This window comes from Cotesia typhae, unplaced genomic scaffold (assembly GCF_013202065.1).
Source record: "Cotesia typhae breed Kobodo isofemale line unplaced genomic scaffold, CoteBio_Ctyphae contig_59, whole genome shotgun sequence".
NCBI classification, from domain to species: Eukaryota; Metazoa; Arthropoda; class Insecta; order Hymenoptera; family Braconidae; genus Cotesia; species Cotesia typhae.
Window position 1 is genome coordinate 2,403,766 of NW_027423761.1, and position 14,996 is coordinate 2,418,761.

Sequence of the window (14,996 nt, forward strand, 5' to 3'; positions counted from 1 at the left end):
TCCTTCATCTTCTTCTTCTAATACATTGTTGGTATTAACCTGCTGAATCGCTACAACAATTGCTTGTCTTTGTCGGTAGAAATTTATCATTCTTCTAAATAAACCACTTATCCAATCGCCAATTGTCACATAATCATCATTGTTTATCTGGATATCTGCTTGCTTCATAAAAGTCCATGTCAAGCATTGATTGCTGATAATAATGTTTGTTGTTACTTCATCGATTATAATTTCTGAACCATCAATCTCGTAATCATCATCATGCAACAATTTTTGAGATATGTCTCGGAAAATTAAATTAATTATTTGGCTAGATGTTCTTACTCTGACCCATTTGACCATTCACTTGGAATTAAGATGCTGTAACAAAGCTCAGGACCCATCGAAGGATACACTGTAATAAATCAAGATGAATTTTAATGAATATATAAAAAGTGTATAATTGTAACATATAAAAACTTACCTCGTAGATGCAGCCCATTTTGCACCACATACTTATCATAAATTTCAGGGTACATTTCAATCAAAAGATCACCTGAAAATATGTACCGATTTGGTGATGGTTCAAGATCTCCAGGTACCTTAAACCACCAGGATAACTCTTTATGACTTATATCTAGAACTGTTGCAAGGTTGTTGATAGTTACGATAGAATCATGAAATTTTTCACCTCCCAGAATTAACGCACCAAGTTCTACCACTATTAAGTCCCATAAGGTATTCGGATCAATTGTATACCATTCTACAGGGAATATAATTTCATATGATAAGATATTACCCATCTACAAAAAATTATTACTCTATTAAATAATTATCCAGCTTTTTATACAATATTTCTTAGATTAAATAAACTCTATTATATGTTAAATTACCTTTTTACTGTTGTTGTTGTTGCTGTTGTTGGTTTCAAGTTTTGAAATATTTCTAAAAATGATAGATTAATTAACTTATTCATGAATATTATCATAGTTATTAGTATTATTATTATTATTATAACCGTTATTATTAATAAATATATCTAATAATCATAGGAATTATATTTAAAACTAGCACTTATACATTGAAATTATTTTTTTATTTTTATTAAAAAATAAATATTATTATTATTATTAATTTGATGATTAATTTTCGTATAATTTTCAAATATTCTACATGTGAAAATTTTTGTAATAATTTATCCATAAAAAAATTCTAAAAATTTCCAGATGTCGGCTAACTTAATTATTAATTATTGATGATTATATTATGAATGAAATAATCAAACATATGGAATAAATTTTAAACAATAATGATGTTAAATAATTTTTATTTTAATTGAACACAAGCATTGATATTTTTTTATTGAAAATTAAATTATTGTTATTAATTTGATAATTATTAGTGATTAACTTTATGACATGATTAAATAATAATGAATATAAAATATTGATAACATATAGATTGCAATTATTAATTGACGAAATTATACAATAAATAGTAAAAAAATAACTTACGTTATGAATGTTGTTAACGTTTTTACAAAACTGACGCTTTACAAGTTTTAGCTTGTCTATCTTCACATAATTTTCATCTACGCATTATTTTCTTTCTTCCTATTATAAAAAAGTTCCATAACATCGACCAATAGAAACTCTTAGGCCCAAAACGTATCATGCTGATTGGTTCTTTTATTAAACATACACTATACACAACCGGCAAGTTGGTATTTTGATGTATATGAACAATTGACACTAAACATTGTCATGTAGAAATTATTGGATATATATGATAATCATTTTTCAGTATACCTAAATGCAAAATTTGTTCAAAATTGATTTATTTTTTCAATAACATCAACCTATCAAAATTCTGCTACCGGTTAACGTTTGGCGCGCAGAAGCAGCCAGTTTGAATAATAAAAAATTTTTCTCGTAACTGTTAGAATAACTCAATTTCGTATTCGAAAATATTTTTTATTATTAATATTATAAATAAAATAAAAAGTTATTGTAATTTTATCAAATTAATTTAATGATAGTCGGTAAAGTTTTCATATACACTATAGTTGATGTTTAATCGATGACAAGACTCATACACTCACGCCATCTCTAGTGTCAAATAAGCATCAACTGTGGTGTATTTTGATTGCACTTGGAAAAGTTGTTTTGGAATACAGCAACATCCGCGCTTCTTCAGAGATGAATATTACTAATTATTTCTCTCAAGAACTATAATTTCGATTCTAAAAACGTTTTTATGAAGTAAAATTACTTGGTAAGATATAATGTCAAATCAGCGTCATCTCGTGGAGTAAAAATCAATTCAGCTTAAAATTATTTGAAAATATATATTTATTTGAAAATTAAAACTACTTGATCGGGGAAAATAAAAAGATTAAATTCATATTTTAATAAATTTATTGATTATTAAGAAACCAATCTTTTAAATTTTTACATTTTCTAGTGCACATGAATCAGTTAAATAATAATGATATTTACAGAAATTATTATTACATATTTTCATGCTTTTCAATGATGGACATTTAAAATCATCAAGATCAATTACAATTTTGTTACATTCAACGTGATTTTGAATCCATAACTTTTTCTCGATACCTTTGACATAAATAATTTTTTTATTACAAGTTAAATAATTGAGAACTTCTTTGAGCTTGTAATATGAAGTTGTTCCAGCATTCCAACCGATTCCATGATAATTTCGGATCAGCCAGGTATTCAGACGTTGATAGTTGACTGGTAACACCTTCCAGTGATATGGCGGTTGAAATAGTGTCCATGATAACTCTTCAATATTATCAATATCATGTTGAATTGTTATTGAGGCCAACTCCTTAACAATGAAGCGATTATCAGCTCCTCTGAATCCTTGAATGTCTACAATGATCTCCATTCTTACTGCTCTCGATAACGAGAAGTGACTGAATGATGACTCTTAAAGTCAACTCAACCTTTTATAACCCGATCTCTGGATTTACCCCCACCACTCGATAATCTTATTGGTCAATTATTTCTTCTTGGTTAATTGATAATTTGATTGGTTATTCAAAGTACACAGTAGATTTTTCAACTATGTAGTATATGACACTATCCAACAGTTCTGAACCTGTTCAAGGTCTCGTAGCTGTGCAGTTTTTCTTTGTTCTATTTCTGTTGCGTAGTAGATGACGTCATCTCATTTTTACAGGTTATGTTTATGCTTTCCCGCCATTTAACTCATTTTACAGGTTATGTTTATCTTATATATTTTTATACTTATTATAGTAAGGTTTATAGTTAAAAACGTAAAATTACAAAAAAGTTTTTTCTTTATTTGCTATTTTTAATTACATTAAGTTTATTGATTATTTTTAATTACAATAAGTTTATTAATCAGTACAGGTTCAATAATTTTATTTAATTCTTGTATTCGTCGGCGAAATCGTTCTCCGTCTCTTGCTGCTTGTTCCCATGGACCTTTCCTCGGTTGTCTGGATGCAAAGTCGCACACATACATGTAATGTATGGTGGGCTTGGGGTCAAACTGTACCATTAAGTAAGTTTTCTCACTGTGCTGCTGATGGGATTGTACTCAACTATTCGGTCGTGAATTATTAAGCAGTAAGCAGCAGTTTGATTTGGAAACTGTGCTGACGATTCAAACTCCAGACGTATATCCACAGGTCCAGACTTGATTGACTCGTTCTGCTTGGAACAGTCAATTATATACAGAGGTGCTGTACTTAGAAATTTTTTCTTAGCCAATAGCGGTTCAGCTTCTTTCCCATAGTAAGCACTTTGAAAATTTGTGTACATATCATACATCAAGGCATACTGATTATGCACAATGTTGAGGTTCAAATTTCCATATGGATAACTCTGAGAGTTCAAGAACAGCTTAATGTCTCTTATGCTGCAGTGATCAAACTCGCTTGCGTTTTGATTCGATTGATTCTTTCTTGCTGTTTGGAATCCAAGGATAACAAAACGAGGTTTCTCAAGCTGATTTGTTGTTTTGATTACCCAAATATGCTTGTTGGTAGCTGGTAGCAGTGGATACTCATACAATTCCCAAGTCCGGAAACTGATTGGAACAGCTGGATCGGAGGTTGTGTAATTCAACACCTCGATTTTTTGCTTGTCAGACATTGTTATGTATGGTACAATCCACTCAATTTTTTGAATCGTAATTGAAACATTTTCATTCTCAACGGTAACAACATAAGCATTTTGATCAGTATTTGATCTGATCAGTATCAATTCATGCTTGGCATTCACGATAATTCGTTGATAATCTTCAGCAAATCCAAGAATGAAACTCAGCGGTACTGAGACATCAAAGTAACCGCTATTATCAGTCAGCTTGTTGTCATCTTCATTAACAATCCAACCAGCATTTTCCAGAATATTTTGTTGTCCCGGACTCAGAGAAGCGTATCCTTTCATAACACTGGTGATACCAACATTCTTACATCTATCGATTTCTACACCATTGAGTTCATAACGTATCTCTTCAAACATATGACAAACAGCCATGTTGACCATCTTCGTAGTAGCACTTACAGCAGTACCATCAGCTTTCCTCATTCTTCCATAAAAACGTAATGTGCTCTTGCTTGGGAGCAAGCACAGATCTTGATGTTGAACAGCAATCCTGATTTCATCACTGTTGTTGAATGTTGATGATGCATATGGTAAGTGTGAATGAGCTTCACAGTGTGCAATAGACTCATCGAAAATAATTGATTTTTTTATATCTAAGATTTCCGCCATGGTATCACACAAGCTAGACAACAAAAATTTATTTTTATCTTGTGAATTTTCCACGTAATTTTAGTCCTAGACTTTTTAGGAACTCTGCGTTTTGACGTGTCAACACTTTCAGAGCTCGATGATGACTGATAATCTTTGGACATCCGGCAATCCTTTTATACCCGTTACCAATCTTTGTCTCATATACGATACCCATTACAGACTTTTTATATGCAGTCTTATCGTTATAGTCTCGCTACGGAAATTTGCTATTCTCCCGTCCTGATCAACAATGCGGAGCCTCAAGTTGTGTATTGCTCGTACGGCGACTGGTAGGTAAATGATGTTTGTTGGCACTTCCACTATCTTATATCCTGCTGGAACCCTCGGGAAAAATTCATGGATTGTGTGATTCTTCTCACCATTGATGTACGATCCAGTAGTTATATTGCACTCGACTCTCAGAGCATTGATTTTCAATATTTTGACTGGTAAATCAGATTTATGTGCTGTGTTAGGTTCAAGCACACGGTTGGTAAATCCAAGTAATGATCCAATGGAATCTTCAGGCTCAAAATTTATATATTGATCACATCTTATTTCACTTCTCAACTCATTGTTGTTTGCTTTTAAAGTGAAACTTAGTTCAGGTAATGTCTTGTTTATATAAGTTTCAATATCTTTAATTTCATAACTCCCTGTTGGTATAGTTATTTCTTGAAATCTCTAGATTGTACTTCTTTTGGATCTTTTTGATGACACATAAAATTTATTAGCACCAACATCAATATTTGGTATTGAATTAAATGTCAGGAGCTTAACGAGTCCAAGTACATAATTTTTTGTTGGTGATAGCTCAATCGGCGGAAAATAATTTGCCTCCAGTATGGAGGAGTTTCCGGATAGTGTCAAGGTGAATGACTCTGCCATGACTGACGCTTGTTGTCCCGACTCACTTCAATTTATAGTTGTCCAGCCAGGAATTTTAAGCACAAATGTCCACATATGATTGTATCAAAGTCTTGATATCTTTTATGATTGTACTTTACGCTACCTACATCGAGATATTTCATCAAGTCTTGTGGGGGTTGTAGATTACCAAAACTGTCAAAGTAAATTACTTGATTATGATTCTTCTTGTATGCAACCCAGTGAGTTCCAGATCCAAGTTTATCATCTAAATTTATTATTGCTGATTCGTTTGTCTTTGGTCCAGATTTTGGTAAATCATTTCTCACAAAAACTCCTCGAAAATTTGGAATTTTAAGCAGCTTGACATATTTTAATAAGTCGATGTTAGTCAGTGCTCGATGTGGTAGCTCTACTGGTTTTTTGACTTCTTGCAGCCAGCTCCTTCTGGGTATTGTTTCAGATAAAGTCCCATACCACTGCCGTAAGGTTTGAGGTATAATCTTCTACCTACAGCTATTTCCTCCATCTTCAAGTTGTGACGCTTCTTTTCAGCTAATTGATTTTTGGCTGCGCTGGCATCGTTCACAGCTTTTGCAACACCTGCAGCTCCACCTGTTAGAGCACCAACCGCTGATAACCCTGCAAACAGGGGAATCAAGAATGGAAGTACTCCACCAATCTTTGATGGAACTGGTAGAATACGAGGCAATCGAACGTTTTTCTTCCCACCAACTTTCTTGACAGCTTTGCGGGCACCTCCAAGAGCTGTTTTAACTGGATCTCCACCAGGCTGCATGGACTTTTTAGCTTCATCAACAATCTGTCTCAGAGCAACATCCTTCTTCTTGGTTGTCTTTCTTTTGACTGTCTTACGCTTCATTGTTTTTCTTTTAATTGTCTTACGCTTTGTAATAGGGTTTTCTTTTTTAAGACCCATACCGAAACGTCTTTTCAACTTCATGATTTTATTCACACTCCAAGCAGCAGCTTTTTCACCAATAGCAGCGTCTCTTGCTTGAAATCGTTGCCACGCTTTCTCAGCAAGGATTTTATCAGCCTCGTGACGGGCTTCTAAATTTTCACGATTTTTCGAGTAAGCTATATCGTGTTCCTTACACGCAGCGTTCTGAGGATTTATACTTGAATCACCTCGAGCTAACCTCTTAGCTAACTTTGTACCTGGACCGCAGTACTGGTACCCAGGGATATGGAGTTCAAGTGGGAGCTTATTGATTATGTTTGAACAAACCTTTACCACGTCTGCTCTCAGACATGTCACATCAAAGACTGACTAGCTTATCTATATAAGCCGTATATATACCTCTTGAGCTCAGAATACAATAAGCAGTCATGGATAGCAAACCAAGAGCTCAGTTGCCAGTTATCAATTTTGATCAAATTGTTCAAGGAACCGGTGTGAAACTCAAACGACACGGTGCTTTACTTCCCAACAGTATCCGTGCAGTGTTTTGCGGACCATCAAACTGTGGAAAGACCAACGCTCTACTATCCCTTATTGTACATCCAAACGGTTTGAGGTTTGAGAATATATATCTTTACTCAAAGTCTCTTAACCAACCAAAGTATCAGTTCCTGGCGACGCTGCTTAAACAGATTGGTGGTATTGGATTCTTCACATTCAGTGAACATGAAGCTGTAATCAAGCCTGAAGATGCTAAACCTAACTCCCTGATGATATTTGATGATGTTGCTTATGAAAAACAAGATCACATCAAGGCTTTCTTCTGCATGGGTCGACACAAGGATGTAGACAGCTTCTATCTCTGTCAAACTTATACACGAATACCGAAGCATCTGATTAGAGATAACGCAAACTTTCTCGTGCTATTCCGTCAAGATGAAATGAATCTGAAGCATATTTATAATGATCATGTCAATACAGACATGTCGTACAACTCATTCAGAGATTTATGCTCGGCATGTTGGAATAAATATGGGTTTGTGATAATAGATAAAGACAGTGAATTGAACAGTGGTAGGTATCGCAAAGGATTCGACTGCTTCATTAGTATAAATTGAGGTACTTTAGAGTGTGATAGTCATACATGCTGTGGACATTAACCTGTCAACATGAAGCCTGAAGAAATATCAAAGCAGAAAGATATTCTGCATCAGATATCTCAAGCCAGCAATGCCATCCGACGGAAGCAGAAGATGTTGAAGTTGGGTAAAGATACAGCTGAGAAAGCTATGGAGGAAACGTTCAAGCCTATTGTGACACCACTCCAGAGTATAGTTGAATCTTCAAAGTTGAAAGGGGAAAATATTAAAAAAGAAGAAAAACCACAAGTTGAAAAACAAGAAGTTGAAAAATCTTTATATGATGATCCAGAAGTATACAACAGTTTAATAACAGATGATGAAAGTTCATTTGATAATACAGCACTTGCTATTACTCAGCCACCACCATCAACAAGTACTCCAGCTCGTAGAAATCCTCTTCTCACTAATTATCTACAACGTTTAAGTAAAAAACATAAAGAAAATGATATGAGATATGGTGTACGCAGAAAACGTGGTGAAATGCATATGGGTGATTCACCTATTTCATTTGCAAATGATACAATAACTGTCAAAGAAAAAAATTATCCAATAACTCCTGGGTTGTTGGAATTATTATTTAGAAAATCACTAGAGGATGCACTCATCACCCCAGATGATAAGAAAAAGTACTTGGACATAATTCAACATACCAACGCTCATAGGAAAAATTATGATCCAAATCGTACTATTTATGAAGATACAACAATCAAGTTCAATAAATACATTGCTGATTTTATCACCAAGTTTGGTAAAAGGTTACCAAAATATATGATTGCAAGAAAACAGAGATTACCAATGGACTATGTTTACTGGGATGATCCAAATGAACTAGTTGATCGTTTGCGACTACTTATGGCATCTCAAGCTGCTGGAAATCCAAGTCACACGAATGAAATCATGTCAATTATTGAAGAGCTTAGGGAGGCTGGAATTATATATTAAAAGCTTCTGGAAAATTAAATCATTCACACGCTGACAGTCAAAGTGTTCACAACCATGAGCATCGATATATTTGGACGTCCACTGGACAATAATTTAGGTCAACGAGGACCAGCAGGTAGAGGTTTCAATGTAACTTCTGATGGAAACTATAACATTGAGAATAAAAGGTTGTGCAATCTCGGTAATCCTTCAAATGAACATGATGCGGCGACAGTGCAGTTTGTACTGAGACAGATGTCTGAACTGAATAAAAGTATAGACAGTGAACAGAAAGAGATTATTTCACATTTACACTCTGAAATAGTAATACTGAAAGCTGCTGTGGGAAATTTGCAGACGACTATTGAGGAAGTTAAAGCAGTACTTTCCTCTCACCAAAATAATATCAAATATCTCACTGAGAAACTCAATGAACGACAACAAGACAGTGATAGCTGAAGAGCTTCACAAACCAGCTCGCAGGAACTATAAACGTCGTCATGTTGACATCCGAGGTCTCGATGAGACTTGGCAAGCTGACTTGGTTGAGATGATTCCATATGCGACAGTCAATAAAGGACACAAGTATCTGCTTACAATCATAGACATATTTTCTAAATATGCCTGGGCAGTTCCAATTATATAAAAAGGTGGTGTAGATGTCACTAGTGCTATGAAGTCTGTACTCCAGCAAGGTCGTGTACCTAAGAATCTCCATGTTGATCAGGGTAAAGAGTTTTACAACAAAGAATTTAAAGATCTGATGAAGCAGCACAAGATAAATCTGTATTCAACATTCAGCAATCTCAAAGCATCCATATGTGAACGTTTCAATAGAACACTCAAGACTAAAATGTGGCGAGAATTTACAGCTCGTGGCAGCTACAAGTGGACTGATATACTTGATGACTTGGTGAATACTTACAACAACACCAAACACAGTACCATCAAAATGAAACCTGTCGATGTTACCGCTGCTCAGGAGAATCAACTGTTGAAAAATATATATCAACCACTGCAAGTCAAATCACAACAGAAGAAGTTTAAAGTTGGAGACAAAGTCCGAATCAGCAAGTACAAGCATGTGTTTGACAAGGGATACACACCAAACTGGACAACAGAAATCTTCACGATCAAGTCGGTGCAGAATACGAATCCAACAACGTACAAGCTCGTGGACTATTAGGATCAACCAATTGAAGGAGGATTTTACAATGAAGAACTCAGCAAAGTCAAATATCCAGATGTATATCTTGTTGAAAAAGTAATTAGAAAACGTGGAAATAAATATTATGTTAAATGGTTAGGTTTTGATACTAAACATAATAGTTGGATCAATAAATCTGATATGTAAAACACAAATTATATTTACATTGTTTTTATTTACAAAACCTTACTACTCAAATCCTAAAAACTACATTTACATTGTTTTTTAATATTACTAATTTTTTGTCTTTTATTATTATTATTTTCATCGTTATCTTCTACAAGTTTTTGTTTCTTCAAATCTAAGGAGCCTTTATAAACCCTTTATAACCCCAAGGCACAGTATCCGCGCTTGCCTCAATGAGTTGACGTTTATCATCAGTCCAACTGAGAGCAAGTTTTTCCAGTTTAAATGTATGTACTTGATGTTTTTTCTTTTGATCATGTACTGCTCTTTCTTCAGCAGCACATATTCAAAAAGTCATCTTTTGAAGTCATCAAACGTGATGGTCTTCAAGGTTGATCCTCCGATACCCTTTGCCGGTTTCTTGATTCTATCCTTTTCCTTCTCAGGATCATGGATTTCGAAGGCGTACAGCTTGGCTCTGAGACCCACGAACTCGGACATGATTTTTCCATTGTTCTCATCCTTCATGAGCCCCAGAACCTTTTTATTGACAAGAGGTATGTTGAAGACATTTTCAGGTGGGTAATCGGAGGTATCAAACCTTGAAATATCACATTTGATGTCTTCATAGATGTTGGGTACATCAAATTGGTAAATTAGACTGTATGTATCGGTGTACAATAATTTTGAGGTTTTTACATAATTTTTAAGCATATAATTATAGTGAAAGTCATAGATATAAATTTTAGATAGATCTAATATACTAAACCCTACGTAGATTGGCAGTAATGAAACTGGGATATCGACATTACAGGAATCTGTTTTACAGACAGGTGGTTCGTGTCAATGCTAATGGATCTACCTTGTCGACAGATGGTTCGTATCCATGCTAAGTGCCATTTGTCGATATGGGTGACCTGTTTTACCGACAGTTTGAGGATATGGTCGAGGTTTTGAAGGTGGCGCTGGTGGTGAATTCCGCCGCCATCTTACTGTCCGCCATTTCCCCGCGATTTTTAAAATTTATCCGCCATTTTGAATTGTGAATCCGTCATTTGAATCCGCCATTTTGAATCCGTCATCTGCTGGCTGCTATCAGCCATTTGAATCCGCCATCTGGTGGCTGCTATCCGCCATTTTGAATTGTGAATTCACCATTTTGTTAAAAAATGCACCTGTGATCTAACCATCAACTATAGTTGCTTAGATCACAGGTGCATTTTATTGTTCATAATCTGAAAAGGTTTATATATTCAAACTGCATGTATGACGAGTACATGCGAGAAGATACACCATCTGGTGAGGTTATTGTCAACCTTAGGTTTAAGCCTGTTCAAGGTCATACGCAGTTTTCTTTGTTCTCCTGCGTAGTAGATGACGTCATCAGATAGGTTTGAACCTGTTCAAGGTCGCGTAACTGCGTAGTTTTCTTTGTTCTATTTCTAACTGTGTAGTAGATGACGTCATCAGACAGGTTTAGACTTGTTTTGTGAAAGGGGTGGGGGAAATTTCCACGAACCAGATGACTCATTCTGTTTAAACTATCGTGTAAATTCAGTGTGTGTATAAACTATTGTGAACATAACCTATAAACAGTGTATATAACCTACAAACAGTGTATATATCCTATAAAAGTGTAAATAACCTATAAACAGTGTATATAACCTATAAACAGTGTGCATAACCTTCAATATTGTGTAAACAGACAGTAGTGAAGTGTGGGTCTTCCCAAGATGGCTCAACCTAACCTCATTGAGGCTCTCAAAAACTTGGTGGACACTATTGCTGTCTCATATGCTGATCTGTTAGGAGAACAGCTCACTGATAATCATCGTCAAAGGTGTTTAAGGGTGTGCAATGAAACTATCCAGTACTTCAACACTATATTACTCGATCCTGGAACATCAATTCAAGTGAGACGAAGTGTTCAAGCACACATCAACCAACTCAACTGGTTTGCCGATCAGTTCTCCAGACTCGGTAACCTAGTTGTTGGTGGAGATCTTAACCAAGGAGTCAAATGGCGGGACTTGGAAAACGCTTTCGCTGGTAACATCCAGACTGGATGTATTATCAACCAACATCACAAAGATCCAGCATCATTTCTCCAGGCCTCACGGGACATCGTCATCAACAAGGTGCAGAGTGTCTTGAGAGATCTGGCAGGGTTGAAAGTGAATGTTGAACTCTTTTGCACATTCCGGAAACATCAACAAGACATAGAAGAACGAAAATCTTTTGTCACCAATAGTCGCGAGATTCTCCCTGCCACATCTCTTCAGGATTGGTTTAGTCAACATGTCTACGACAAATTACTACAAAGAATCGAAGATTTTGAACATGAGGGTTCTGGATGGAGTCTGCTTGGACCGAACAGCTTGATGGTGACTATGTCAAGATTCGCACCAACCCAAGTTGGAAACTCCACCTTCGTTAGATTGCCAAAGGATATTTTCAAGAAGAATGCGGTTACAAACATCCAAAATAAGGATGAGTTCTGCTTCCTGTGGTGCGTCAATGCTGCGTTACATCCACCTGTTCTCAATCCAGAACTACCTGAAGAATATCAACACTTTAGCATCAGATTGAACTATGAAGGTATAGAATTTCCAATTAAACTTAATGACATTCCGAAATTTGAAAAAATGAATAATCTTAGCATTAACGTATACAGTATAGAGTCGGAATTTACGAGTAAAAAGTCTGAGAAAAGTGTTATTATTCCATTATATTTAAGTAACTCTGAATCACAAATACCTGCAATTCATTTATTGATGATTAAAAAAAGTGTAAATTATACAGATAATTTAGATCATATTGAGTCAGTCTATCACTTTGCATGGATACATAATCTTTCCGGATTAATTACTAAACAAATAACTAAAGGTAAACATAAATTGTACTTTTGCGATCGTTGCTTGAATCATTTTAAGCATCAAAAAAGTTATAAAGAACATATATCTGATTGTTTCAAATCTAACAAAGTCCGCATGGACTTTCCGAACTAAAAAAACCGAGTTTTGAAATTCAAAGATTTCAAATCTAAAGATCCTGTACCGTTTGTAGTCTATGCAGATCTTGAATGCATACTCGAACCCCAGGGAGATGATGTCAAAAAAGTTCACAAGCATGTTCCACACAGTATTGCTTACTATGTACATTGTAGCTATGACAATACATTGTCTAAATTTGAATTGAACCGTTCTCCAGATTGCATCAACTGGTTTGTTAAACAATTAGAATCATTAGCTATTGACTTTGAAAAAATTTTAAAGAATCCCATCAAAATGAAACCTCTTACCAAAGAACAACAAGATAGGCATAATCAGGCAACTGTTTGTCATATCTGTGAAAAACCTATAACATCTCCTAATGATGAAGTTTATGATCATTGTCACTTCACCGGGAACTATAGAAACGCTGCTCATAAATCATGTAACGTTAATTATCAGAAATCTACCATTATCCCCATTGTCTTTCATAATTTATCCGGCTATGACTCACACTTTATAATTAAATCCTTAGCTACAGTATTTGAAGGTGAAATTTCATTACTACCGATCAATAAAGAGCGTTACATTTCTTTTACAAAATCAGTTAAAAATACTTCAGTCTCTTTAAGATTTATTGATTCATTTAGATTCATGGCTTCCAGTTTAGAGAAATTAGCTTCATACCTTGATGATAGTGACAAGAAAATTACACAATTACACTACCCAGACCCTGATAAATTCAAATTAGCAACACGTAAGGGTGTATTCCCATATGAGTACATTGATAATATTGATAGACTTGATGAAAAACAGCTGCCTGATCAGGATTCATTTTTTCAAAATTAACCAACTCTACCATTTCTGATTATGATTATGCATTTGCTCAAGTAGTTTGGAATGAGTTTGATATTAGTACTCTCGGTGAATACTCAGATTTATATTTGAAAACAGATGTACTTCTTTTAGCTGACGTGTTTGAAAATTTTAGATTGAGTTGTTTCAAAACATACAATCTTGATGCCATACATTTTTATACAGCACCAGGTCTTTCAAACTCTGCAATGTTGAAGCATACTGAAGTAGAACTTGAACTGTTAACTGATCCTGAGATACTTCTTTTCATTGAAAAGGGTGTTCGTGGTGGGGTATCGATGTGTGCTAATAGACATGCTGAAGCTAACAACCGGTATATGGGCAAAGATTTTGATTCAAACAACCCCGAAACATACCTGATGTACTACGATGTAAATAATTTGTATGGCGCAGCGATGAGTATGTCTTTACCCCAGGGTAAATTTGAATGGGTTGAAAATGTAGATAATGTAGATCAGTTTTTCAATGATGATGAAAGTGTAGGCTACATCCTTGAAGTAGACCTACACTATCCTGAGAAATTACATGATCTACACAAAGATTTGCCTCTCTGCCCTGAACATTTTATACCACCTGGCAGCAAACAACAAAAATTAACAACAACTCTGTATGATAAGACTAATTATGTAATACATTATAAGAATTTGAAACAATGTTTAGATTGAGGCTTAGAACTTAAGAAAATACACAGAGTCTTGAAATTTGAACAATCAGACTGGCTCAAATCATACATTGATAAAAATACTGATTGTCGAAAAATAGCGAAAAATGATTTTGAGAAAAATTTTTACAAGTTGATGAACAACGCGGTTTTCGGAAAGACAATGGAGAATGTTCGTAAATACAAAGAAGTTTGGTTAAGAACAAAGTGGGCGGGGCGTTATCAGGTATCAGACCTGATTTGTAAGCCAACCTTCCACAGCGTAACTGTATTTGATGAGGATATAGTCATAATTGAAATGAAAAAAGCTAGAGTTGTTTTTAACAAGCCAATCTATGTAGGCTTTAGTATCTTAGACTTATCCAAGAATTTTATCTACGATTTCCATTATAATTATGTAATGAAAAATTATGAAACGACATCTAAATTATTGTATACCGATACCGATAGTCTTATTTACCAATTTAATGTACCGAACGTATACGAAGACATCAAACGTGATATCTCAAGGT

The 14,996-nt window shown here is 34.8% G+C and overlaps 1 protein-coding gene across 1 annotated transcript; it reads right to left on the minus strand.

Moving 5' to 3' along the window:
- LOC141532285 (uncharacterized) lies at positions 1–2,050 on the minus strand. The gene is made up of 4 exons (XM_074250560.1): positions 1,494–2,050; positions 873–924; positions 464–782; positions 1–394 (listed from the first exon to the last, which is right to left on the minus strand). Exons 3-4 carry the CDS (start codon positions 780–782, stop codon positions 321–323), a joined length of 393 nt encoding a protein of 130 aa, XP_074106661.1. The 5' UTR covers positions 873–924; positions 1,494–2,050; the 3' UTR covers positions 1–320.
- Between the last annotated feature and the right edge of the window lie 12,946 nt (positions 2,051–14,996).

What these genes read in the sequence shown, in the direction of transcription:
- LOC141532285 (XM_074250560.1), bottom strand. Translation starts at nt 782, where the DNA reads ATGGGTAATATCTTATCATATGAAATTATATTCCCTGTAGAATGGTAT. An exon ending in AAATGGGCTGCATCTACGAG is followed by an intron (nt 395 to 463) that starts GTAAGTTTTTAT and finishes GATTTATTACAG; the next exon opens with TGTATCCTTCGATGGGTCCT.